The sequence below is a fragment of the Vanellus vanellus genome (genome assembly GCF_965231255.1).
Source record: "Vanellus vanellus genome assembly, chromosome: 7".
Taxonomy (NCBI): domain Eukaryota; kingdom Metazoa; phylum Chordata; class Aves; order Charadriiformes; family Charadriidae; genus Vanellus; species Vanellus vanellus.
The window spans coordinates 36,956,720-36,984,315 of NC_138912.1; the positions used below are offsets into that span (position 1 = coordinate 36,956,720).

Sequence of the window (27,596 nt, forward strand, 5' to 3'; positions counted from 1 at the left end):
AGTTTATCCTTGTTTTTCATTTTCTATTGCCTGCTGCTCTGCTTGTCTGTCGTCGGTTGTAAATAAATCTGGGGTGCTGTGAGCCTTTGCTTCTCTGTCTAGTGCCTCTTCTGAGTTGTGGGAAGAACATGTAGGCAAGTGGGAGCTTTCTTTAAACCTATCTGTAACAGTACTCGGCAGCACTGCAGTTATTATGAAGGTGGCTTGCAGATAGAGCCCGTGCTCTTGTGTGACCAAATGTCTCTCACCTCATTTACCCATCTCAGAATAAACCGAAACAATAATATGGTACAGAGAAGCAGCAAATCTGTAGCTTGCTATTCTCTGTTCTCAAGTATTCCTGTATCTCCTTTAATCCTCTCTTCTTGGGTATTTGCTTCCTTTCAGGCCGGCCGCAGAAAGTGGGGCCAAGAAATGTGCTTTAAGCCTAGTTAGGTCAAAAGTAACTATCGTGCAGGGTATAAGCAGTTGGGTTTATGTAATAATCTGTAACAAGGCCGACAGGTTTAAATTTAGCAATGGCAAATTCAAAACTTGAAGCTACAGGCCTTCCCTGTTTTGTAGTTTCTATAAGAGACATGTCAAGAGCTCTGTGTCGGAGTCACTGGATGGGTAAAAAATAGTACTTGGAAATAATTTTCACTTCTGAAGGAATTCCTCATGGTGCTGAGCTCACAGTACGGAGCAATTGGGAAGAGACAAGTTGTGAAACTCGCATTACGTTTAGTGTTTTTTGTCAAGAAACTTAACACTTTACTTTTTCCTTGTATTTCAGAATCCACAGAGCTACAAAAACCAAAGCTTGCTATGTAGTGGGGGCAGACTTATTTGGAAGGGATGTTTTTTCCTGGTGATGAACAGGCTAAATTTGGGGGAGCTGAGTATAGAAGAAAAAAACATCAGGTCTTGGGTCTAAGGGGGGGGCCTAGAATAGCTCTTCTGCATTGCCTGTGTCTCACCTCAGCGCTCTGAAATCTTGTACTATCTGTGTAGTTCTGGGTCCTTTTGGGGGATTGCATTGTGCTAATCTGCAAAAGTTCATCTGTGGATGAAGTACATCCCTGTGTATCTGGAATGAGGTGATGTGGACTTGCCCCCGGATGGCCATGTGAGTATGGTGCAGAGTATCTTCTGCACTTTTATTCTAAAGTCTGTTCTGCACAATTGGAATGCAAATCAGTAACAAAACAAGGTAAACCCTTTGCATGGATCCTTGATTTAAATTTAGAAAGAAATCCTATATTGCTTGGATTTTTCATTTTAGTCTTTTTCTGGAAATTAAATATTCGCACAGAGTCAGTTTACACCTCAGCTGCGGTTATTCCTTTTCTGCTGTAGATGAGGCCCACACAATAATGTTTTTTTCCCAGTGAGTCTGTGGGTGTGATGGAATCTGATCACATGAACCTGAAACTGCTCACAAAGTGCTCGGTGACCTATGGCTCTTGTCAAGGTCGCTAAGGCCCAGGACATGCATGCTCTTGCCTTTTCTGCAAGCTGCTGGCTTGCCCTGAAGCCAGGCAGCTCCCACGCAGCTTTGATACCCATCCGCCAGGCAGGGAAATGGCATCCAAGCTGGGAAGGCTGCTGCTTTCTGAAAGGGAATGAGCAAAGATTTGCTGGGCAGCCCTGGAGAAGGGCAGGATTGGCTTTTGTGGGATTTTACCGGGGGTACAAACTTCACTTGTAGTGTCCCAGGGATCCCATAAACACACTGACGCTTCGGCTGACTCTAAAACAGACCGTTCTCCATCTGGGTAATGATGCAGCATCGTGTTCCTGATTATGTCGACATGTGGAAACTCAAGGACTGTTGCAAACTTGCAATCTCCCTTGTAGAGATTTTTTTAAGGCGCTGAACCAAAACCCTTCTCTGCACATCATCTGATCTGTTTCATTTTAAAGCTCTATCTTAAAGTACAAGTAGGGGCCTTCCATTAAATGCAACAGCATACCATAGGCGGAAAAATACGTAGTGCAATTCATCACTTGGAGTTGTTAGTCCTTTTAAAATAAAATGAGGTTCTTCTGGTTTCACATCTTAGATGTGCTTTCCTACTGCTTTTTGGATAGATCTGTGATGCTTCACCTCGCTGCATTTTGCGGGTCTTCCCTCCAGTCAATATGCTCAGTACTTCTTGAATTTACTGATTTTTGTTTTGATGCTTCTTGAAGACATGAACATCTTTTTTCAGATCTCATTCATACATTTGATTTGGAAAGTTGAAAGATCTTTAAATCACAGGTGTGGCAGCAGTATTACTGGGTGGAGGTAGTCAGGTTTGTGCTTTTCAGAAACTCCCAGTAGGTGGTTGCAGTTACCCTTTCATCTGCGGGGAAAAGATGATCCTAAATATGTTGGTTTGCCTGCTAGAGAGCCATTTTGGTGGCTATAGATTTGGACAGCGCTGCTGCTTGACTCGTAATCCAGACAAAACGCAGTAGCAGCTCGGTGGTGACATATTCCCTTTGTCGCTCTGACAAAGTTCAAAAGTAAATATAGGATCATGTGTAAATCCTTCAGAAATCCTGATTAGCATAATCTCCCTTCTTGGGAAGTCAATATTATATAGGATTAGCAGATTAGTGTAAAGGAGTTTGAGGCTGAAATGTAGGTAATACCAAAATGAAAGTATTGTTGTGATTTGTTTCTTTGCGTTTGGTGAAATGAGCTGGCTTTTCTTTGGGGGTCTCGGACACACCGTCACTGTAGCAGTGGGTGGAGAGGGAGGGAGGCAGGGAGTCGGGGAGGCTCAGTGAATTTTGTCCAGCTATAGGTAAACTTAACAGTTTCTGTAGAAAGGACCTCCACTGCCTCGGACTGTCATTGAGGGCTTATCCAGAACATTTCTCAGACTTGTCAGGTGGGTAGCTTGTCAAGTGATATTTATTTTATTTGTTTTTTAAATAATAATAAAAAAGACCTATTCCTGTACATGACTATGGGTTGCCTTTTGGGGTGAGAGTGGGAAGGGAAATCAGACATCTGCTTTGTCCCAGCACTGCATCCACTCTGTAAAGCTGATGTAAAGCGAGATATAAAAGTTTAATTAATGTTTTCCCATTCTCATTGATAAGATCACAGTGCAGGTGCACACTGAAGGGGCTGTAAATGTGATGGGTCATGTCTATCTGAGAGGGGAATGCCAAAAGGATTTTGATCTAGTTGCGTGCTTTTTAATGTCCTCCAGATGCCATCCCCTTCCCTACCCAGCCTTACACTTCCTCTGCACTCTGTGTCTGAGGGCCTCGCGCAGCCCAGGCACCTCTAGAGATAGTAAAAGCCGCTGCATGCTGTGAAGAGAAAACAGATTTGGTAAGAAACCTGGTAAACACGGGTTCCTCCAAAAAACCCTTGCCACTGGCGCAAGAAATTGGCTACAGGAAAATGGACAAAGGGCTCCAGGCTGGAGGTCTCCTGTGCAGGAGTTGAAGACCCAAATGCTGGGGAACCTTGGCAAGTAGGAGCTTGCTGGAAGGAGTGAAAGAAGGTCCTTTCACCCTTGGTCTTTCCTGACTAGTTTTAAAAAAACAAAACAAAACAACCCAAACATCCAAAAAACCCCAAACCCCAAATTCTTACTTTTATCTAGAAAAGCATAAGTTAAAACCAAACAAAAATCAAACCAAATCTATATTTAAAAAAAAAAAAAGAGATGAGGGAGGCTGAGACTCTTTCACTGCCACTATATTTTCTTTTCTCCTTTTGTTGGGAAGGATAAAGGCTATTTGGAGAAGAGGGGAGAGATGTTTGAAGACTATGACACATCAACAGTCAAAGCTTCCCCATAAATTTGTTATTGCATACCAGAACAACTTTAAAGTAAGTCATAATAGAGGGGAAAAAGGATGACAGCAATACAAGGTGTGATATAATAAAAGCAGTGAATTATGAGGACTATTCGAGGATGTGAGTGGGTTAACTGGTTCATTGTTTGTTGTTCTGTGGGCAGCATAAAAGGGGAGGGAGGCAATGGGGTTGCTACCTTACTAGCATGCATTTTCTTTGGATTTGGAGGTGGGATGTAGCTCGGGCATTTCAGAAATACCAGGGTTCGGTTCTCCAAACCACCGGTGTTGTTGATTCAATTTACTTTTCTGGAGGGCTTATTTTGTTGTTCTTAATGTGCTGCTTGCTATTTGGGTGTTCAGCTTGCCAAAGGTTTCTGTGCACCTGGGAAGTCCCTGTTCCTATAGGGCTGGCTTGGCCAGTGCCAAATCCTACCGTGATGCTGGGCCATCTGTTTAGCTGTGGGACTGGGACTGCTGCCTGTGAGGCCGTTGTAGAGGACCGTCCTCATCGTTGCAGGCTGCGTCCCCTCCTGGGACCAACAAAAAAAGGCTGTCCTCTGCTGCCACAGAGAGTTGGAGAGCAGGGAGATGTGGAGGGGATGAGACCCCTGAGTTTTATCCTTCCCTCGGCAGGGGGATAAAAGGCACCTTATGGGGCGAGCTGAGCTCCTGGGGCAGCAGCCATCTCTGCACGAAAGCAGAAATAAAGCACGGTTAGGATGCTGAGAGTGGTTATTGGAACGTAAGCAGTTAACGGAGCAGATTAGCTGGTGATGGACAACTTGGTCGTAGAGGGGAGCTCTCTGCAGGAGGAGAAAATGGATGGCGGAAGGGCACGGAGGGAAAGTCTGTGAGGGTCTGAGCAGGTAAACAAGGAAGATGCTTTCCCAGCAGGCATGTCCTGAATACTTCAAAGCGGAAAGCTACGGACGCTGATTTGGGAGCTGCAGCTGATTCTGGAAACAAATGGGATAAATACTGGCATGAGAAAAAAAAAAAAAGTTGAAATGCCTGAAGGGCACATCTGCTGTGGCCAGCGATTCTGCAGGAAATGCACTGAAACCAGAGAGAGACGAGGAAGCTGGATATAAACACGGTTCCCTGTGACGCCAAATGAAAGCCACGGGCCTGAGAAGCGCCTGCGATAACCTGCCGAGAATTCGGCTTGCTCTCCAGTGAAGTAGCTGTGTTTTAACATGGGCCTGAGTCCGGCTGTGCTGAATGAATTGTAAAGGTGTTTTCTGTTCTGAACTCGGAACTTCTGCTCTAGAGACTTTTCTGTTGCTTTCAAGTGTGTGTTTTCGGAGCAAGGGAGCTGCGCTGTAGGTCTAAAGCCCAGTCTGTTAGTCTGAAATTTGAATAATTGCATGGTCATTAAATTTTGCACAAAAAGGAATTGACTCTAAAAACAGCTGATATGTTATCACGATTAGAGCAATAGCAATGCCTTCTTTCATCACAATGAAGTTACATTGTTAGAGAGCATAATTGACATTTTTTATTGAAAGATTAAGAAGAATTTGTTTACGGCTTGCAAACAAAGAGGTTTTAATTCAACAAACTGCAGCAGGAATAAGCAGTAAGTGGCATTTTCATCTACTGGCCGGCTAGCGCTTTAGCTGCAGAATGCTGTGGATAGAGAAGTGTGAAGGAATTTGCAGCTCAATATCTGCCCAGTAAAGCGTGCACCACGCTGGCAAATACCAGAAAGCTGACAGGGAGAAACCTTGAGTGCAAAGAAACAAAGGGCTATAGTTAATATTAGCACCTTTTGGGAAGACGCTACAGTTTTTGGAGATCAGCTTCATGCCGCCTGTTGTGCCAAAGTCAAGGTATGGCGTTTCTGAGGATGCTTTTGCCACGGAGCCCTCGGGATAACACCTGTCAACTCAACTGGGTGCTAAAGTAGGTATCTGGGTTATTTTTGTTTCTCTGGGTTTATTGCTTCATGGTCTAATAGACTCAGGAGCTAAGTGGTACTGGCATTTCAAAGTGGCATGTTGTGATTGGAAGGGGGTGCTGTGTAAGTGTTTGGAAAGCAGATCCAAATGAAGCACCATCGTCACCCGGCTGCAGAGAGGCTCTTTTGCTCTTTAAATATATTTGTGATCCTGTTTGTGCTGGTGGTTGTGTCTTACTGTCCAGACGGCTCTCCAGATAAAGCCAAGGGTATGTGAAAAATTCAGTTTTATTTTTAAGCAAATTCCTCCTTTACAGTTGGAAATCCTTTGGATTTATTGTCCCAGCTGTGGTGAAAGTTTGAGGAGTCCACGTCAAACCCTGTTGTTCTGAATGTGCAGTGCTGCAGAGAGGCAAAAATCCACTTAGGATACTTGGGATGCTGACAAGGACGGTGCTCGTCCCACCACCCGGGACAGCATCTGTTAAACCACGTGCAATGACAGTGCTGTGCACGGGGAAGGAAGGGGTTGACCAGCCTCATACTGAAAAGCACGAGACCTCCTCACCTGCACCTTACCCACACCCCTGCAGCTTCGTGCTGGAGACCTGAATCAGTGGCATCTGATATTAAGGGCAGGTGATAAAACAGCTGAGGGTATTTTCTGGGTCTCACATGTTGATTGATAGCCTCTGACTCTTGTTGCCGTTATCTGTCCACAACATGGTCATAGATAAGAGTTGTGATTAAAACGTTTGTTTGTATCGATGTCAAATGTCAGAGCAGAAATACCCGTAACCCTGCTGGGAGACAGAGATGCCCTGAGGGAGGCCCACAGGGCTGTCGGTGCTGGGTCAGGTCCTGGACGGGACTGGTGAACTCATGGCAGCTGTCAAAGGAGCTAGTGGGGGACGAGTTGTAGTGGCCTGAGATACGGAGGCTTTTGTGAGGATACTTTTGCTTTGCCAAAAATTGTATCTTCCTCAGGGAAGGACAGGTGAGACAAGCAGGGATGGGGTTGTGTGTTGCAGTAAGTACTGGGGATCGCTGCTGAAGTCTGGGGCCAGGGCTGTTGACCAGGAAGCCCACGGTGCCAAGTCGCCCACTTAGAGCACTGAGATGACAAGAAAAACTTCTTGGTTTAAGAAAAAAAAAAAAAAGTGATTCTCCATCACCCATGTCCTGTAGCTATGCTGTGAAGCCAGACTCACAGGTTTACTACCAGGAATGGGTCAGAGGGATGGAGAAACCTATTTAATTAAAATAAGAGCTTGCTTTCTGATGCATATATGAATTTTTGAAAATTGTTTATTCTCCCTCTACTTTTTTGGTGTGTGAAAATCTGAGTATGAAAATAGGGGTCCAGAATATCTTCTAGGTTTGCGTTTGACCTGGTGTGGCAGGTTGACTGTGTCCAGCAGCCTGACACCCACCCAGTCTGCTCTCATTCTCCTCCTCAGCAGGATGGAGGAGAAAATAGGAGAGAAGCAGCTCATGGGTGGACATAAGGACAGGAGATGGCTCACCAGTCACCCTCATGGGCAAAACTAACTCCACTTGGGGAAAATTAATTAAAACAGATTTGGATGCTGAGAAACAAAGTCAAAATTAAAACACCACCTTTCCCAGTGTAGAAGGGTTATCAGTGTGCACCAGTGTCCACCAGTATGGATACATGCTCCACCGCAGTCTCCCCACAGGCTGCAGGGGAGTCCAGCCCAGGCAACTCCCACCTCTTCTCACAGAGACCCCTCAGTCCCACTGTCACCCCTGGGCACCAGCACCCAGAAAGACCTGAGAAAGCCAGAGCGGCTTGAGGGAACAAAAACCAAAAGGGTGGGGAGAGAAGAGGACCCTGAACAAGCCACGTAGATGCCTTGGGATCTGGCCTCGTTGGGTTTCTGATCCTACCCTAACATGTTTCGTGACAACAGTCTGTAAAACTGCAGAAGCCAAAATTTTGCTCTGAGGTGCCGTTTGCATCTGCCTCCAGTCTCTCTTGAGACAGACTGGGACTTTCGCCAAAAAAAGGTATCACCAAATTATCACAGAGCAGCTCAAAATCTGCGGTTGCTCCTGGACGGTGCTCAGCTGCAAGTTCAGCATCTGTGACTGTCTTCCTGTACTGATTTTTAACGTGAATATGTTGTATTTTCAAGGCTTGGTGTGTTCTTCTAATTAGGATAACAAACTGTTAGCAGGACTCAGGTGTTTTATCGCACAGCATTTGCTAGCTAAGCCCTCCTTCTCTGTGTGTGGCAGGAATCCCATGGCACAGCTGTATCTTGGAGGCATGCAAGGGCCAGCGCTTTGCCAACATGTTTCCCATTTCCACCCTTATTCTGGGTCCCACTTGTGGTCCGTAGCCCATATGCCCCCAATTTCCCCTCTCTCTTGGGGTGATGCTAACCGCGGGTCTGCATCTGCTGTATCCCAGCTGCTGGATGGGTTTTTAAGAGAGCACCCCGTCCGTGGGACGTGTGGTTTTCAGAGGCATCCCCGAGGTTGCAGGGCAGGGGGGTGTGTGTGTGTTAGATGTGAAAACCTACAATTCTGCCTTTTTTTCTTGTCGACAGCCCGCTGTGATGACAATGTGACATGGCAAGAGGCGCTCCTGCTATGGCCACGCGGAAAGAGCCGAATGCCCTTGAAGTGCCTGGCTACTGCTGCTCCCCGTTGTGCAAAGTACGTACCTGCTTTGCCATCCCTTCTGGGCTAACTGGTGGGGGGTCGTTAGCTTAGTATTGGGGAGAACTTCGTATCATGAGGATGTTAACCTGGCCTGGGAGGAGAGTCTCTTACGCTGGGTCTTGCTGGAAAAGGAGCACGAACCTAGAGCCTCTGTAATTAATGCCTGCACCCCTGTGGGTTTGGGATTCGCGCTGCAAACTGATTTTTTGCTAGCATCAAATGCTGGATTGAGGAGAAAGGCGTATACTAAGTGGAAACCGGCCTCTGAGCCTGGGTTGAGAGGTATTGCCTTGTTTTCAACTGGTTGTTGGTGGATGGCCAAAAGAGAGGGGCAGGTCCAGTTCTCTATGCAGAAAGTACGAGCTCTTCATTAGTGTTTTACTGCTGTGTAGAAGAGACGCGCTGTAGTTAAAAGGCACCGATTTGGATTGTGCCATTCAAACCTTCTTGGGATAGCGCACACCAGTGCACAGAAACCAGCTGTTTCCCGGTGGTTAATTGATTTTTGCAAGGGTGAAGGATTGGCTTTTTGTCTGTAAGTCTTCCCACACGGGTGGGTGGTTTTGAGCTAAACTTTGATGAACGAACTCTATTATCTGTGAGGAGCTGAAAGCAGATTTAGGAAAGCGGTCTCTATTATAGTACAATAAATTAGATTATATTTTCCTTTGTTTATGTAATTGTAACTGCCGCATCACTTAAGTGAATTGGTGGTTATGCAGCATCCTTTAACTGGTATTGAACTGCCTCTGCTCAAGATAAAAGATTTGAATTGAATAACTGCAAATACTTTAAACTTATCCTTTGACTTCTGAAATTTCAAACCAGTTTGCACTCTATTTTCTGCCCTTTTTTCAATGTCGTTTCTCTTAACGTTTTTTACTAGCATTTGGAGATTTAGTAGAGTATCAGAAATCTGCATTTGTGCTGATTTCAACTTGCTGGAGTCAAGATATGTTTTATGAAATGAAACAAATGCTTCACCTCCTGGGCAGGAAAGGCAACTCATTGACGTTAATTTCATCAGCATAACACCACTGCCCTTTTATTGCCTTATAAACTGAGTTTGTTTATATGCTTTTGTGTGCATATAAATATGTCTGTTTGTGTGTATGCTCTGCTTTATGTGTATATGACCTGCAATAATGACTTACTACCAACGCACTAGAAAAAGTGGTTGCTTGATGCAGCAGTTCTCACCTCAATGGCAAAAATGTTAAACTAAGTCAGGGCCCCAAGTTGAGTCAGAAAACTGGGATGGTTATTGCTTTCCTTTGCAGAGATGTAAAATGAGTTGTAATTCTGGCCCTGGGGAGAGAGAAGTTGCTGTGGTGAATACCCAAGACAGGAGGGGAAAGAGTTTGGATGGATAACACTTGTATCTCATTTTTAGCGTGTAAGGGAAGAACAAAGTGAGTGGACTTGCATGCCCGGGGATGTGAGTAGGCTGGGTCTATGTTAGAAAACCACAGTGGATTGGAAAACCTCTTGACTTAATTCATTGTAACTCGCATTAATACAAGACCTAGCATCTTGCACGGACAGGAATGCAGTGTGTTCTGCGTTGGCTGCTTATTGTTGACTTGACATTACTTTCACCACACACTTCCTTGGCTGGGAGCGACGGGTAACGGCAGCGTGGCTGCTGGCGCTGTGGGCAGACAGGGGCTTATGCCTGCACTCCCTAGAGCTATCACCGAGCCAGAGATGTTGTCCTGCCTGGGGACTCTTCTCTGCGGGGATGAGACGCCTGTAAGTCATCCACAAAGCATTTTGGCACAGCAGTGACTTCACTTTCTCGGGTGTGGAATGAAAGCTTTTGGGAAAACGGTCCCCTGGTTTATCCATCACCCCCACGGCACAAGGGGCTGTCTCTTCCAGTTAGTCCCTGCGCTGCTTTTGGGGTTGCCTTGCAGCATGAGGGAGACCGTGCTGTGAGAAAGGTGCCCCTTTGCCGTAGCTGCTGCATGTAGCTATTGGGTACACTGCTATGGGGAAGGAATCTGTCATGGGATGGTATTTGGGGGTTTCAGGTGGCTTTTAAACATTATAAAATACCAGAGAATAGGCTTCTTTCTGTACAGTAGGGAACTCGTCACATTTCACCTCCAGCCAGCAGGGAAGGCTTGGGCACAAACAGTGCTGCTCGTCCTCCCTACAAGTCGGGACCTTTCAGCTGTGCTGCCTTTAGTGCCCACTCATGCGCACTGAGTTTTTTTTCCTCTTGAAACAATGCACAAGAAACCGCTAAAGAACATAGAATTTTTAGCAGCTTCTGTAGAGCTGCAATGGAGGAGAGAGAGGTTTAGTTTTGTGGTGGTGTGACTCCAGGGAGCTGTTTCCTCTTTTTCCCCAGGTATGTGAGGGTTTGGGTAGAGAAGTCCTTTGCAGTGTAGCTCGAGCAGCCCGTAGCTTTTGGATGTATCAGTTAACAAAAGATGGAGTAATTGGGTTTGCCCCCAGTTTAATGAAGCTTGCCATCACTAAGGGGTTTAAAAAGAAATCATCAGCCAGGCTTCCCAAATAGTGGGTCTTTATCGTAAGCCATGGGTTTTGAGCTTGCGTTTGTCTGCTTTCTGGTTTGCATCTCTTGGTTTTGTGGGGGTCATATGCTCTGAATCCCTCTAGTTTAAAGAAACAAAAGCAAACACAGCTGCCTGTTGCTCAGATGTGGGGAGTTGAGGCACGGAGCATCTCTGTCTGCCCCAGGAGTCTCTGTTCTCGTGGGAACCAGTAGACCTCCTTTGCTGGATTTGCTTCCCTCTCCACTCTCCTCCCATCGTGGTCACACTCTAGACATGGCTGTTTGTGATCATTAGTTGTGTAGTACTCAGCTTACAGAAATACTGCCTTGTCTTTGGAGGCCACTAGGATGTAAGTCTCGAAAGCCACGGCCCTGTGTCGTGTCATTTGGCCCTCAAATGCTCAGCTCAGTGAATGGTGCTAAAATCCTCCCCTAAAGGGACTTTATTAAAAAGTAGCTCACCCTCCCCCTGGAGCAACCCCAACAAAATAGGGAAGAATCCCCTGTTAATCTTTGTGCCTAAAAACACGGCTGGGTGTTGCGGCAACCCTCTTGAAAGGCAGGGGACAAAGCGTGGGGGAGGATTTCTTGTGCTATCCTCAACATCATGTGGGCTCTGCGCCCTGTCCCCTCCCTGGGGGACCCGATGAGGACAGCGCTGGGGCTGGGCATGGACCTGTGTGTGCTGTGCCCCTGCTGGCTGCTGCGGCATGCGATACCGGTGGGGTGTGTGTGTGGTGGTGACGGTGCTGGATATACTGCCAGGCATGGAGAATGCTGTTATCTTTTAAATTAAATTATTTGAATTTAATTACAATTTTGATAACATATAAAAATAGATTTGTATATCGCATAAATATAAAACTAAGCTATAAATCAAAAAGAAAAACAAGCTGTTAGCCAGTCCTTAAGCACTGGCAGTCCTCGGCCTCTGTCGCCGGAGGGCTGGAGAGGGAGCTCCTGCTTTCCTGGGGCCGGAGGTGGCCACCCTCTCTCTCTGACCACACTTGTCAGAGCAGGACCCTGCGTGCTCATGCAGTCCCTGGCTTCAAGCCCTGCCAGCGTTTGGGTGCAGCCTAAACCTGCGGTGGCAGATGTCCTGGCCCTTTGTTTATCCTGTGTCAGGCTCCGTGTTTCCCAGGGGAAGCCCTCACCTTGGAGAAACATGCTGCTGGACCATAAAACCCACTTTCTAAGTGCGTGCTGCTCCGTCCGCACGTGGCGTGGCCTTTCCTGTGCAGGGAACGAGCTCCCCTCGAGGCGTTCCTCGCTAATCTTGTTTCTTATTAGGGGAAACATAAGCTAAAGCATGGTGGCTGGCTGCGTGGTGGGGCTTGTTGTGCCTCCTGGCAAGGTGAAATTGCATAGTGCATTTAACCTCGTTCGGCTGAATTGCTTATCAAATCGATACCTCCGCTGCTTTTAGATTTTCTTAGTAGCTTCTGCACCGAGTTCAGCACAAACGAGCGATGAGTTCTTCTGTGCAAACGCAGAGCTTCCGACGTTCCAGGGAGCTTCAAAGGCTACTTAAAGATTCTGTGCTGTCACAAGCTGGGAACGTACTGTTTCTTAGAGATGGTGCTTTCCTTCACTTTGCTTTAAGTATTGTGAAGGAAGACACAGTGTGGGGAAAAGTGGATCGATCGTTTTCCAGACACTTAAAAAAAGAAAAACAAACCCAACTGCAACTTCATTGTTCCCTTACAAAAGTAGAAAGCATCTAGCAAGTGTGTACGTCAAAACTAGGTGATGGACATGATTAAAAACAAACTCCCCTCATTGTATAGGAGTCAAACCTGAACACAGACTTATACAGAGCCGTAAAGAATTTAATGAAAAAATAGGCAAAGCAGAAAAAAGACCCGCACCCAGGAGATCTGATGCACTTGAATTACTTCAGTCAGTTGAAACACTTCAGAACAGTTAAACCTGGGCAATAACATCAGAGCAGAATCAAAATAGCTGCAAGTCATTGGGTGTCACGTTCAGCCTCCGGTAATTTGTCTTAAAGGACAGTGGCTTTCAAAATAGCCTGCTGGATGCCTGGCAGCGTGCATTAGGTGCTGGTAATTAAATGGCTGCTGAGTTGATCTCTTCCAGTAAAGCAGAAGGGAAAACCCAGGGCTAGATGGTAAGGAGGTCTGAGAGACTCGCAGAGGCGGAGATGAAGAGCTGGTTGGTCGTGTCGGGCAGCCTGTGCACAGCTCCTCCCGGGCCTCCCCCAAAATAACACCTGTGTGCTCACTGCTGGCCTGGCAATGCAAAGAGGGCTTGCAAAAGGTGTGGGTGTCCATCGGGATATTTAGCTGCCCCTCCAGCTCTATGGTAGGAGGAAAGGTCATTTGTCCCAGTGCTGGTTACAGCATCAAAGGTGGTCATGCGCTCTTACCCTTGCAAGCAGCCATTTAAAAGTAATAGATGTTTAAACTCTGCAGCTGTTTTGCCTTGGATGGACTTCTTCTCTAATGGTTTTTAGGTTGTCGAATTCATTTTTTTCCTGAATGCCATGCTCAGCAACTGAAGACAAACCAAATTATTTGCAATACTTGTTTAACCGCCCCTTAATCACATTCGACTTTGTCATGTGAACCACCTCCTGCTTAAGGGTATACTTTATTCTTTGTCACAAGAACCACCTCCTGCTTAAGCGTGTCTGGGGGTTTGCAGTGTGTGCGTGTTTTATTTTCGTTGCACAGAACCAAGAGGGTTCCAGAGTAGCGATGTTTTGAACTTGCTTCTTGGTTTTTTTTGTAGCTTTAAGGCAGTTGTTTCTGGTGAGTTTTGAAGTATGCTGTAATACAAATGGTCAGTGGAGCCAAAAGCCACCTTAATGATCTGTGGCATTTTCAATTCACTTCTAAGTCACTGTTTTGGCAAATGAAGAAAACAAACTTGTCCTCCTCTTGCATGTTAAGACAAGTGCCGTGTTAAAGAGAAGACCATTCTTATTCATAACCACTTTGAATATTTTGGACTTCCCAAACTCTTAGCTGGCTGAGTGAAATTCCTTGAGAGCCAGAGGGGATGGTTTGAATTGCTTTCACTTGGTCAAAGATTAGTCGAGCTTGTGTCCCAGTGTTTTAACTGAGAGAGTAAGCATTCCTGCAGCAAGGTAACTGGCGAGTATTGTGTATTTAGGTGGTGTTTAGGTATCTGAGCTGGGAGGGGACAGAGAGTAGGGCTTGTAAACCTTGCGTAGAGGCAGCTCCGTGAACACGGAGCCTGCGGGAATCGAGCTGTGCCAGGCTGTGTCCATACAGCAACAGAAGGCAAATGTAAATGCACACGTGCAGAAAGCAACTTTCTGCTTCTAAATTTTGATTTGGGCTGCTGCAGGGCAGCTTGTCAGTGAGGAATCTCTGGCAGCCGGGACTCCATCAGCCATGCTGGGGAAGCAGGAACAGGGGTGTCTTTTGGCGTGGGGTGAAAGGTCTGCTGTCTCCTGGGAGCGGTGGCTGATGGCATGGGGGGATCTCGGTATTCCGGTTAAACTCAGCAGCCTCAGGGTTTGTGGTTGTTAATGGAAAGGGGTTTGGTGACATATTTCCAGTAGGAGAACCGTGAATGTCAACGTGGGGGTTTTGGCCTTCTTTGGAATAACTTACTCAACTTTAGCTGCTGTGTTTGATAGAGGTGAGTTCAGGCTGGAGCGAGTGTGGAAAAAGGCTGCTAAGCCGGCCTGGGCTTTTTGGGGAAAGGACACCAAAAGAGAGCGAGGTCTGTCTTGCCTAATGAAGCAAAAGCTGAGGAGGTATGCGGTTACTTTCATCCGTATTTATAGAAAGCCAACACCCGAGAGCGAGGAGAGCAATTCCAGCTTGAAAGACGAGGTTTAGCAGATGACAGATGGATCGAAAACAGGCGCGAGCCTGGGCTGGGAATTAAAGATGTTTTCTAACCATCAGAAGAGGAGGAGCGTGGCTGAAGAGTGAATTACATCTGAGCGAGAGCTCGTTCAGTCTGTAAGGGATTGGGTGACGTTGCCAGACGCTGCCGCTCAGCCCCACGGTTCTGTGCCGCCTGCCAGCTCCGACTGCGCCTGGTCGCAGGGCGATGCTGCTGTGCCTGCAGCGAGGCAGCCCGCCTGCGCCGGGGAGCGCAGGCATGTTTGCTCATTAGCTTGCCAAACCAACGAGCAGGAGTAACACATGCAGATCGGTGAAAAGGCTTGATGAAAATCTCACCGAGAATGAGCTCAAAGCTAATGCGGTGAGGCGGGGGAGGAAATCCTGCCTACCCTGCCTACAGTGACGAGGGCAGTCCAGAGAAGGAGGTGTCTGCCAAAGCCAGCTCCTGATTTTGGCCAGTGCAACCATTTAATTAAAGTAGCACTGAAAAGGAAGCCGGAAACTCAAGAAACAGGTTTTTAATCACTTGGACTTTGGTAGACAATCTCTATGCAAATCACGCCTCCAGCATCACTGCTGTTTGCATGGGTGTGTGTTCCTGTCCCTGCGGATGGACAAGGAGCAGGCAAAAACCTCGCAGGCTGCTGACATGTGTCACCTTGTGTCACCTGCGTTTGGCCTTAGGCTTTTGGAGGGGTAATTGTGTCTCTTTGCTTATGTGGATGTGGGGCCCTCAGAGGTTTCACAGTGGTGGACTCCTCCTTGGGGTGCTGGGGAATGCACCCCGACATGGGCAGCATGCACAGGGAGGTCCTGTCCATCAGTGTATTTCATGTGGGGCTTCAGCTGATGGAATACGAATGTGGCATCCCCAAAAGTACAACAGCCAAAGCAATTATCTGCCTTCCAGGGTGCCCTTGCAAGCCTCCCGGCAGCTCAGCCTGCAGCCCAGGGGGTCCAGGCTGGGTCCCGCTTGCTCTGGAGGAGGCATCGTGCCTGAGCAGGGGGTGCTGGGGGTTGGTGATGGTTCCTGCAGTTTTGCGATTTTCTCTGAGATTTCTGAGCAACGAGGCTCTTCTGAAAACACCTTTGGTTTAGGGTGGGTTTTTTTTTTTTTTTTGTTGTTGTTTTTGTTTGCTCTTCCCATACCACAGCAGAGCGGGCGGAAAGCCTTTCCAGCAGCCTGTCTCCTGTGCTGCTCTACCAAGACCCTTTGGGGGTATGACAGGGCATTGTCCCCCTCCTCTTCCTCCTCCACCTCCTCCTCCCTCCTCCCCGCTCTGCCTGCCAGAAACAACCCCGAAAAGGGCTCCCTGCCGCCCCTCCGCCACCTCCCGGTCCGGCCGCGGGAGCGGGGCTGCGGGCGGGGCCGGGGCCAGCCCGGAGGAGGAGGAGGAGGAGGCGGAGGCGGAGGAAGGGGAGGCGCTCGGCGGCGGCGGCGGCGCGGCCATCCCCGGGCGCCGCATCGCTGCGTGCGCGGAGCCGCCCGCTGCAGCCGGCAGGATGATCGCCGCCCAGCTCCTGGCCTACTACTTCACGGAGCTGAAGGAGGACCAGGTCAAAAAGGTACGTCGACCCCCCCCCCCCCCAATCTTACCAGGCCACTTTTTACATTTTTTTTTTTTTTTTTTTTTCTTCCTGTCGGTGTTATGGCTTTGTCCCCATAGCGACCCTGCTATGGGAGAAAGGGGGATAAACCCGATTTTAAGCCCAGCCAGATGGCCCCCATCACCCTCCCTCCCCTCCAAAGCATCCCCGGTGGAGAGCGGCGCAGGGTTTCGGTGTTGGAGGCTGCCGGGCGTGGGTGATGCTCGCCGCCGCTCAGGCCGCGGGAACACAGCTCGGCCAAGCTGGGCAGGAGTTTGGGGCCTTTGGCATGGGGCTTTGGCGATTATGGTGGTGATGATCCGTCCAGGCTTTTCATGGGCAACCAGCATCCCTGGCGAGGGGACTTCCCCTTCTTCCCCAGGGTGCCTGCAGGCATCGTGTCACTCCAGCACAGGGGGTGACGAAGCCAAAGAGCAGGTAGTTTTTGAAATTATGTGTCACTGCAGCATCTGAATTAACAGGAAGTGGTTGTCAGTTGTGCTTAAAAAGAAGAAGTATTTCTATGGGCTTCTTTTCTTTTCCATTAGTGTTAGGTGACTTCTGCTGTATGGTTGGTATAGCCCTGGGATTTAGCACTGCCACAAGGAAACGGGTGCAGAGCCAGAGGATAAATAAAAACGTGGCAGTTAGGTACCAGCTGAGCATATTGCAGAGCTGTAGGGAGTGGAGAACCTGGGGCTAGGGATGTGGGGACACAAATTGGGAAAATAATTGCAAATATCACCGAGCCGGGCTGACGTCAGGAAGCAGAGGCTTCCCCCCTGCCACCTCCTCCGGTGGTGCTCTGTGACCCACCTAGGCACGTGGCTGAGCGCCTGCTGAAGGCTTCCCTAAAATATTTTGGGGAAGCCTCAGCGGCAGTGTTAGCAAGGCCGATTTGTAGTGCTCTCGGGGCTCATCCCAGTGGCAGGAGAGCACCTCCTGCCTTTGGGCTTCCGGCTGTGCCTGGGGAGACCTCAGCTCCTGTGTGTGGGTGACCCATCCTGGCCCACTCAAGACATGCTCGCTCGTGCCTGCTCCTCTGTTGGATAAAACCCAAGCCAGCGCCGCATATTTTCCACGTCTCTTTCCGTGGTTTAGGTCTTTTGCTTTTCTGCCCAGTGGTTCTCGCGAGGAGCTGAAGGCTGTGCCCAGCCCGCAGCTCCCTGCATCTTTTGGCCCCACATACGCGGCTCTCCCTTTTCCCCAGGCCCCTTATTTTCCTTTTCCCGCAGGATTTGTAAGTGCAGCTGCTGGTGCCAGGCATGCCTGCCTGGGTAAGGCCTTCTCTGTCTCGCTGGGCCTGTTATATTTAGAAACCCAAGATAAGCACAAGGGTGCGCGCTGGCCGAGGCGCAGCAGGAGGGCTGCGTGAGGAAGGCACGGTGGGAGTATGCAGGCACGGAGTGGGGGGGGGTGAAACTCTGTGGTGTTCCTGGGGGTTATTTATTGCAGGCTGGTTTGGCACCATGAGGCTGCTATTGTCTGACGGCACGGAAAACCGTTTGGCCAGGGAGCTGTAAAGCATTCTTATGGATTGATCTGGTTTTGTCTGAAAAATAAAATAATAATAAAAAAAACCCAAATCCCACAATAAAAAAAAAAGCTCAGACTTCTGGTTTTGGAGGATGTAAGGCATCTTTTTCCTGTTTATATCCTTTTGGAACGGATATTGAGCCCTCTCGCTCTTGCCTGTCCTGTAAAGGAGGGTTTCTGCAGCAGTCGGAGGCTCTGCCCCACTGCCCCTCAGCCACTGGGAGCTGGTGGGCTCCATTCCCTGGTTCCCTGCAGGGCAATCGGGTTTGTGCTCCCATCTCGGCGTGCCGCTGATGGGAATACGTGCCTGCATGGCTTCGTTTCAGGTCCCTCCCTCTCCTCTCTGCTTCCGGAAGAGCAGCACTTGCTGCTGGTACGTGCTGGTGGCTGGGGGGGCTACCGGCCAAGGCGTAGCCCCTGGTTGCCACTCAGCCCTGTGGGGCTCCTGGCCACGGCGGCTGTTCCACTGCCTCGCTGGTCCATGGCAGCAATCAGCTTGGCATTTGGCAGCACAGGTGGCGGGTCACCTTGAGGATGCTGCTATGGGTCACAGGAGGGGTTGGGAAAGGGTTAAAAGTACCAACGAGGTGAATTTGGGAATGGATTTGCTACCGGATCTCTACTGCTCTGAGGCTCCTTCTTCCCTTGTGACCATTTCCTTCTTTTTTCGGGTTCCCATCCCTGCACGGCACTGATGCTCAGCGCTGCCTTTCTATGGTGGGAACCCTGCCACGGGGCACAGATAGGGCTGGTGGTTTCAGGCTCTCAGGATAAGAACTAGTGCTTCTGTACTGGTTTTGCTGGATTTTATACCCCCCCCCCCCCCCGTCCCCCCTTAAGTTTGAGAGCAATTTGTTTTCAAATTTGCAGTTTCTGGAACATTTTTCAAGAGGAGTCGTGGCAAGCAGGGGGTAATAGGCAGGGTGGATGTGTAGCATTGAAGGTGTGGGTTGTTCATCGCATGCTGGCAGCCCCGTGGCCCTGCAGCCCCTGCAAGGGGGCATTTGTACGATGAATGTACAATGCCCTATACCATGTAAATACGCCTGTGGTTTTAGTCCAAGCAGGATAAATTATACAGATGTTTTTGAAAACGTCTCTTCCCAGAGTATTTGTGATCCTCCAGAGGCAGCAGCAGGAGCTCAGCATCCTCGCTGTGACAGAGGACTTTACACAACCTGAACCGAGGCCCCGATTACTTTAAAAGGCTGACTCCCATCCTCAGGTTTATGGGCATCACGGAGCGTCCCTGGCATCTGTGCCGCTGGCCTGTGCGCAGGGGAGCTTTTGTAAAACCGCCTTGGAGTACCTTTTGTTTCCAACAAGTTTGTACCTGCAGTAGCTGGCTCCAGCAAAGGGAGCCTCTAGGTGTTGCCTGGTTTCTGTCTGTCTGGGGAACAATACCTTTTTGTCGTATTACCTGACAAAAGAGGGGAAAAAAAAAATAAAATCTTGCAATCCAAGAGTGACATTTAAATATCATTCAACCTTGAAAGGACGTGATGGAATGGGGTGTAAAATGTGGCAACTGGCATCAACTAGCGGTGACCTGCCAGTAAAAAGACTTTTTAGGAACCAATCTGATAAATCATAAGTAAGCACAAGCAGTTTCAGGATGTCTAAACTACTTGTTTTAACACGCTTTGGCTCCTGATGAATCTTCCTGATGCTGAAAGGAGTGTGGAGTGTGATTAGCTCTGCAGAAAAATGTTTACATGCTGAAGGGTTTTCGTGCAAAGGCTGTGTCAGTAAAATCAGGTGCTAATGATTTCTGAAATTGTTGTGGGAGTGCTCTGTTCTTGGATACCATTGACCGTTGTCAGTGTCCAGGGAATGAGGCGCGTGTTTAAGGAATGGCCCTTAGTGATGCCTGTTTTATTATGCGCTCATGATTATTCCCGCGGAGGCTGCTGGGATTGCTGGAATTTCAGAAACTTCTTTTCCCCAAGGACAAAAAGAGGCTTTCCTATGTGACCAAGAAAAATTAGGTGCGTACGGCTTGAGTTATGAAATCCTGTTTTAAAAAAATCGCTCACAGATTCTGTCTGGCTGTTTTGTTGGTTTTTTTTTTGTTTTGTTTTGTTTTAAGAAAAAAAGAGAAAAGTCATCGAGCACTTCCCATAGTGGCACTCTGGAAAGATGCCCTTGCTGAGGAGTGGGGTGTGTGTGTGTGTGGCTCTGAGATGGCAGCTAAATAAAGGAGCATTTTCTGCTCCTTGCCCACATAACCGCCTGCCTGAAATTGCTCCTGCTCTCCATCATCTCCTGGGAAGGGCTGGCACCCGTCTCCCACGGGGCCGCAGCCATGGGAGCCTCAGTGGGTCCGGCTGGGTGCTGCTGGCAGCTCCCATCTCCGTCCCTGTCGGCCCCTCCACTGCTTCCCTTCGGATAAGGCTGCGATTTACTTTCTGATCGGCTTTTATTGCAGGCGGAGCAGGGAGTTATTAAACCTCCATCCCATAATCCAGCCTCCAGCTCCCCCCCCATCAGTTATTTATGGCTATTTGCTGAGGGTTTTCCCCCGGAGGGCTCCCGGTGCCGCCAGCGCCGGAGAGCAGCACTTTTTCCCAAGCAGTGGCACAACTAACCCTTTTCCTGCCTGGGAGGAAAAAAAAAAACCTGCTTTTTCTTTTTTTTCTTAATTTTGGAAACTGTAGCACACAGGGGTGATTTTGTTTCAAACCGAGGTTCAGTCCCCATCTCTCCCCCACCCCTCCTCCCCGCCCCGTGAGTCTCAGCGGTGAAGATGGCCTCGATGCGATGATGCGACGCAACGCGATGCGACGCGAGGCGATGCTCCCAGCGTGCAGGAGGGTCCAGCCCAATTATGTAAGGGCGCTGACCGGCGCTCATTGGTTTTTCACAGGAGGAAAAAAAAGAGCCCTCCCTCCCGTTCTCCCTCCATGCTGAGGGCAGCACAGGGGCAGAGGTGGGGGGGAATGGGCTCATCTGGTCCTGACCGTGCAAATGCCGAAACCTGCGTTTTCAACAGGGCTTTTGGTGGGGGGAGGAATCCTTCAGCTCTGTGTTTGGGAGGAGAATGTGGCGGTGGGGCTTTGTAGAGGGGTGTTTTAATTGCACAGAGAAGTCTGACTGTGCGAATGATGTGGCAGTGTAGCTTTCACTGGGAGATTTGGGGAATCGGGCCTGTGAGCGGCAGCGTGGGCTGCTGAAAGCTCAGCCTTAATTAAGAGGGTTCCCCTCTGCCTTTAAAAGGGAATAACCTCATGTTCTGACATCATTGGCTTGACACTCTCTGCTAAAAAAAACAATACAACCAACAGCTATGGCAGGGTTTGCAGTGGAGGTGAGACCTTCCTGCTCAGCCCGACACCAGCCTCTGCATCCATCCCCACAGCGTCTGGGGCCGCGGAGAGAAGGGTGCATCCCCCCCAGGTTGTTGTCCTTGGAGTGAAATGACACCAGGGGCTGTCACTGTGAGGGGGCTGTCAGCCCATCGGGGCGGCACAGGCCACAGCGGGGACGTGGGGATGCTGCCCTGGGGTCTTGCGTTTGGCCTCTGCCGCAGAGAACCTGGGCTCAGCTCTTCTCCTGTCATTCAGCTCTGCGCCTGCGCCGTCACTTCATCACTGCACGGAGCAAACGCGCAGTATCATTTCATATCGTTGCACTTAGTGTCTCTCTGGATGACTGTTTTGCTCTTTCTCAGCAAGCGATGGCGCTGATCGCTTCCCCTCTTGTGCAGCCTCCGGCAGTGGCCCCCGTGGCTCGGGCCTGCCTGGTCCCCAAGGCCGATGGTTCAGGGTCGGGCCGGGTGGCTGCGCCCAGCAGCATCCTCCATCCATGCCTTTCTCCCTCGGCTCTGTAAGTGCTTGGTCACGGTGGGAGGGCGTCTGGCTCGGGGAGATACGCTATCTTTGGTGCAGACCTTGACTACGTGCGGACAGCAGTACTTTCTGCAGGAGCAATTAAGTTGGCGCTGGTTTTACGGTCAGTTTAGGGTTTAATTACATTTTGATTGTCTGCATTTCCTTCGCAAATAGCCTTATTCATCACTTCCCGTCTCAAAGTCCCCGGTATACGGAGCACTTGCAAGCACACATTTCACATGGGGTGTTTTATTGTGGCGTTGGTCCTGGTAGGACGTAACACCAGCTGAGAGGTGAGTTGCTCTCAAGGCTTCCAGAGCAGCAAAAGAGATGCAGGTGGCCTTGGCATGGAGGTGGCCTGGGGTTTAAAATGAGGTGGCTTTTCCAGTTTTGCTGAGGACAGAAAACATGGGCAGGGTGTTATTTTCTTTGTCCTGCTAAGCTGGAAGCAAAAGTGATCCCAAAGGTGTGGCGTCGGTCTGAGCTGTTTGGAGAACCAAATTTCCAAGGCAGATAATGAAGCAAGGCAAGAATAGACTGGCAGCTGAGGAGAAAGGGGTGGGACGTGTGCGTTTAGCAAGAGCCCCCCAAGGCCAAGTTGTATTTTTCAGGCACCGAACTGTCTCTCGCTCTTCCTGGTGGTGAAGATGGGTGTAATATTATGGAAAGCAATGTTATTGGAAAACTGGAACCGCCTCCTTTTTCCAGGGAGGTAAAGAAAGTTCCTGTCTTGGGAAGCCACAAGGGAGAAGTCAACAATTCTTAATTTGATGTTTTACCTTGAGGAGGAAGATGCTGCCTACCCACAGCCAAGTTCTGCCTCTCCTGACCCTCTGGCTGTGACAGCTTTGGAGTGGGATAGGGCAAGTGGTCTGCTACACAGGAATCTTTTCTCTGCCTGCGATGTAGCCCCAAAACTGCTGTGGCAAGTCCTTTGCAATGAAAGGCACCTCAGTGGACTGCAGCAACACCCACATCACCCCAGCAGGGACGAGGTGCCAAAAGAGGGATTTTTAGCTTCAGCTCATGGACAGTCAGGAGAGCTGAGAAGCGGTGTGAGGCTGTGGGTGAACTGGTTTGGGTGGGAAAGAGGAGGCAGAGTGACGTGGGACTGGGCCTTGCCTTGGGAAGGCAGTAGGATGGGGTGGGCTTCAGCTCACATAGGACCTAGCACTTGCACATTTTCCTTGATTTTGAGTCAAAAGACAAGGCACAAAGCGCGTGGCTATGTTGTTGACTTCTTCAGAGCCCGGGGGCCATGCTGGGGCTACACGCTATTCTTGCAGTGAAAGAGAGGTATAGCCCCGCTTGGGCACCTCAGGGCAGTCTCTCACTCCGTGGTGGTGTTTGTCTTTTTCCCCAGATTGATAAATACCTTTACGCCATGCGGCTCTCTGACGAAACGCTGATAGACATTATGGCTCGCTTCAGGAGAGAGATGAAGAACGGCCTCTCCAGAGATTTTAACCCAACAGCTGCAGTGAAGATGCTTCCTACGTTTGTGAGGTCCATTCCTGATGGTTCAGGTAAGGAGCTGAGCATTAAACACGGTGTGCTTTGTGGGGAACCTGTTACAAATACACCAATGCACTACCAAGAACCAGAACAATCTGCTTTCTGGCAAGCCCAGACATCATTTCGAAGACAGCCTCCCCTCTGTGCGCAGGTCTGTTCCCACAGATGCTGGAGGATTTTGTTTCCTGTGTCAAACCCACTTTGATGCCAATGGAAGAGCCCTTCCTAGCAGCCAGTCCGCTAACGGTCAATACATTTACGCTGAGATTTGTCTGCTGACAATCAATACTTCACGTAGGAAGATTTTTGATTTATGCAATTCATACTCATGTCTTACATGCATGTCATGCTCATGTCCGAGCCTTAACAAATACCGTGGCTTTTAGTCATTTGCTGTTTGATTCAACATCTCCTCTCCTGCTTGTTTTTTCCCCCGTGGAAATGTGAACCCTTATATGCTGAATTTTTGAGTTTCCTGGCAGTTGTTTCGCTTTTTGTAGTTCCTCTTGCAGACTGTCTTAGGGCAAACTCACAGAACTCAAGGAGGCCATAGCGTGTGGCTCCAAAGCTGCTTCTTTGGTGTACTGAGCTTTTTCTACCTGGATGTAGGACTCGGTTTTTCTGTACCCGCTGTACCTGATGAAAGTGGCATGGAGAGCTATCAGAAACCAAAAAGACGTTGTGTTCATATTTGAGACCAAGATTGCCTCTATTACTATTACATTTTAGTGTTTATAAAAAAATAAATACTATATATAGAGTATATAGATGTATTTATAAACAGTATGTAATAGTGTTTATTATTTAGGGGTGACTCTGGATTTCCTTCTCATGTAGCTTAAGTTGGTTAGCTGTAGTTTGGTACCTACCACAAGTTATGTCCCCTGTGTGCAGAAATTGCACAGTTGCAAGAACTGCATAACACGGTTACCTGTTTTGAGACTGTTTTTGTGTTAAAAACAAGAATTTATTGGGTGAAAGAACATGAAGCCCGGTGTTTTGTGTTACTTGGTGCTGTCTGGCAGCTGGAAATCTTTGATAGTTCTGCTTTGCTGTTGCTTTCCACCGCCTTAAACTTTTTAGTTGAAACATGATTCTCTGTTTAAAACAAAAACAAACAAACAAAAAAAAACAACCACAAAGGGAGAACAATCTTGGATCCTGTGTTTCCCTTAAATTAGCACTACTGGCTGTTATGTTGAAATGTTGTGTTGAAATTCGCAGCCTGCCGAGAACGCCAGAAGCTGCCATGCACAGGCAGAGTTTGCTCTAAGGATAAGGTGACTTGAGAGCTTTTGCACAGAATCTCAGCATCTTTACCAACTCCGGAATCCCTGTTTTTTTTTTTCCTTTCCTGCGTGTTTGAATTCGGTTGAGTACTGACCTGTCCCCAGGGCCCTGTTCCATCAGGCACTGCGGGTTAGCAAGCCTGAGCTGCTTGCGAACGAGTCAAATAATTTTGCAAATCGTTCCACGGCACAAACTGGGGAGACTTTGAGATGGAATACGGCACGGGGAAAAGGGGATCTGCACCCGGCCAGGAGAGGCGGGAGAGATTGCTGGATGCTGCTGGGGACCGAGCACGAGCCAGAGCAGCGGGTAGCCCTGGTCCAGGCGTGTGCGTGTCTGTATGTCAAGGTATTCATTTCAGATCATGTATTACACACCTGCTTAAAAAAGCAGCCTTGTGTGTTGTGCACGGGGCGCTCAGTCCTTGGTCCTCTGCCCGTTTGGCTCCTGCCGGCCCCTCCGGGACAGGCACGCTGCAGGCAGGGTCTTTGCAGCATGGATTAGAGCAAGGCGGTGCTTTGCCCCAGACGATTCCTGTATAACACGATAATAATCTGTGTACGCGTGTTGGGGGGCGTCTCTTTGGACAGCTGTTAGAGGCGTGGGCAAAACCATTCCATAATTTGCCAAGAAAAGGCATGTTCTGACCCCAGGTATGAGCAATATTTGCTGTGGGTGGGTGTCATGGCAATTCTTTCCCTGACTCACCTGCATGTGCCTGCCACGTCTGGCTCAGCCGTCGCACGGAGGCAACCAGGGCGGGCGCGGAGCTCCCTTCCCTCTTCCCCCAAAAGGCTCTGGGGGATGTGTCCGTGCTGCTCTGCCCAAAGTGTTGGGTTCGGCTCCCGGCCGGTGGGGATTTCTGCCTTCAGCTGTCCCTCCGTAAAAGCCAGAGGCTGAAAGGCTGCCCTTTTCTCTCGCCCCTCTCTAATTACTGCCTTGTAAGCTCTTTCCTCTCAGTCTGATTATTATTATGAGAGCTGACTATTCAGAAAAATACTCTTGCTTAGTTTCAGACCTATGCTTGTGTACTTTATTAACAAGGAGCCTTTGAGTAATAATTTTGGAGACACTGGAGATGTTGCTGTTAGCAGAGTTTTTTTTTCTTCTTTTGGAGTTGCTTAATTGAGAAAAGCCACGAGGTTTTTTGCCCAGAGTGCCCAGAATGGTATCATGAGCTAATTCAAAATGCTTTCAGAGGATCTTCCTAAATTAATTTACAGCAGGTTTGGTGTTATAAAGCATAGATTAAATGCTGCTACTTGGGTTTAATTCCTGAAGTAAACGGGAAGAAAACTGCTACTTTGCATACAGAAAGCTTTACATTCTAGTTGAGAGTTCTTTCTTCGGAGTTCTTTCCCAGTTAAAAACTGAAAAGGATCATTCTTAATAAATGTTATCTTGCGATGAGCTTGATGGTGCTGAAAATCAAACAAGCTAATCTGTTAATTTACTGCCAGGGAAGATATTTCTGAAGTGCAGTGTTTGTTTGAGGTATGTACCAACATGCGTTTAGGCTTGAAAAAGGGCCATCTGGTCCAGTGTTGATTTTTCCATTATTTATTGGAAGTAATGGCTTGCATTCGACAAACGATGCTCATATGATAAAGCTTATTTGGGTATTTGGCTTAACGAGACACTTGTGGTAAGTGTTTTACTTTTGGTCTTGTTGCAATGAAGGGGGTTATGAGTTACTGAATTTGTTATGCCGAACCCGTCAAAGGGAACTGCGTCTACAGTTTGGGTATGTTCACGTTTTAAATAACGTGTACTGGAGCAAAGCGATGTGTAAAGCCACGCTGCGCAGAAACAGGTAGGGAAGCGCTGTGAGATCTGTACTTTGGCAAACTCTGAGTTTGCCCATGTCTTAAGCAGCAAGAAGGAAAAGTTGCACTGCAATGCAGTAAAATTAGGAGTGTAAAATCATTAGTTGTGGCCTCCCACTGTCGTTTTGAGACTTTTTTTCTATACGGAACTTGTTGTTCTTTGTGGTTTCTTGCATGACGGTGTTTTGTTTCTTGTGTTACACTGCAACCTTGGAAAACCATAAGGGCTTTTGCAGTGTCTTTGCCTCTCTTAGGCTGTTCCTGCTAGAGGTCCTGCCCCGAGGGACGCCCCGTCCATCTCATCACCTTTGGTGAGCAGGATGGGGCTCCTGGAGGTGCAGGGGGCGATGGGGAGGAGCAGCTCCCTAAGTCAGACTTCGGGACCTTCGGTCTGAGACTGGGCAGAGTAATCTCAGAGGCAAGTCTGGGTCTGGAAATCCTTGTGGATAAATTGCATCCTCGATATTTTGGTGACGGCGTGGGGTCAGAAGGCTCTGAGAGCTGAGTTGGAGTTTGAGGCAACGTATTAAAAGGTACGGGTCTTCACAACCGCTAGAGGTCTTTCTGCATTGAATTTAGGTAGAAATGGAAAAACGGTGATGTTGGGAACGGCCTTCCCAAAGTCATAGTTTAAAAGTTGGAAGGCAGAATGAAAAGAGACCAAAGAGTGTCGCAGGATGGGACTGGCAATACGCATCGGGTGGTGCGGGATGGGGGGGGGGAGGCAGCTCGTCCCGCCGTGCGCTGGGGCTCTTCTGACACCGCAGAAAAAGTACAAATCGATGAGGAAACCAGGATGAGAAAGCGCCTTGCAGCCCTGCTTCAACCGCCCTCCGAGCAGCCCCCGTGAGCCTGGGGATGCTTGCGAAGAGCCTCGGTGATTAGCCGCAGCCCAGACACACGCTCCTGTGCGGTGAGCAGCGCGCGCCGCTTCTCTGAATATTATCTTTTCTCAGACTTTAACGAACGGCGGTCTTTGTTTGCTCCCTCTTTGATAAGGCGAGATAGCACAAGCCCTTCTGTCAAATGTATTTGCCTTGCTCTCCAGGGGGTGCTGGAGGTGTCATTCCTCAGATAGCCAGACCACACGCGCCTCTGGTGCCTGAATTGCACCCCGAAGTCGGTGGAGGTGGGGAGGTAGTGGATTTGGCTTCAGACCTTTGAAATCCAAAGCCCTCTCCACCACAGAGGGAGATGGAGGTATCCTAGCTCTTTCCCTGGCTCCCGGGGAGTTATTGAGGAGCTCTGTGCAAGGGA

General features: G+C 48.7%; 1 protein-coding gene across 2 annotated transcripts in view; it reads left to right on the forward strand.

Annotated features, from left to right (window-relative positions):
- Positions 1-16,216: 16,216 nt before the first annotated feature.
- HK1 (hexokinase 1) overlaps positions 16,217-27,596 on the forward strand; it is a 38,256-nt gene continuing 26,876 nt past the window's right edge. The window contains exons 1-2 of one of the 2 annotated variants that reach the window (XM_082486762.1): positions 16,217-16,321; positions 23,072-23,234. In XM_082486762.1, the coding sequence (XP_082342888.1) occupies positions 16,259-16,321; positions 23,072-23,234 (226 nt within the window). In that variant the 5' untranslated portion in view covers positions 16,217-16,258. Of the gene's footprint in view, positions 16,322-23,071; positions 23,235-27,596 lie in introns of those variants that run through there. The other variant, XM_082486761.1, reaches the window with a different exon arrangement.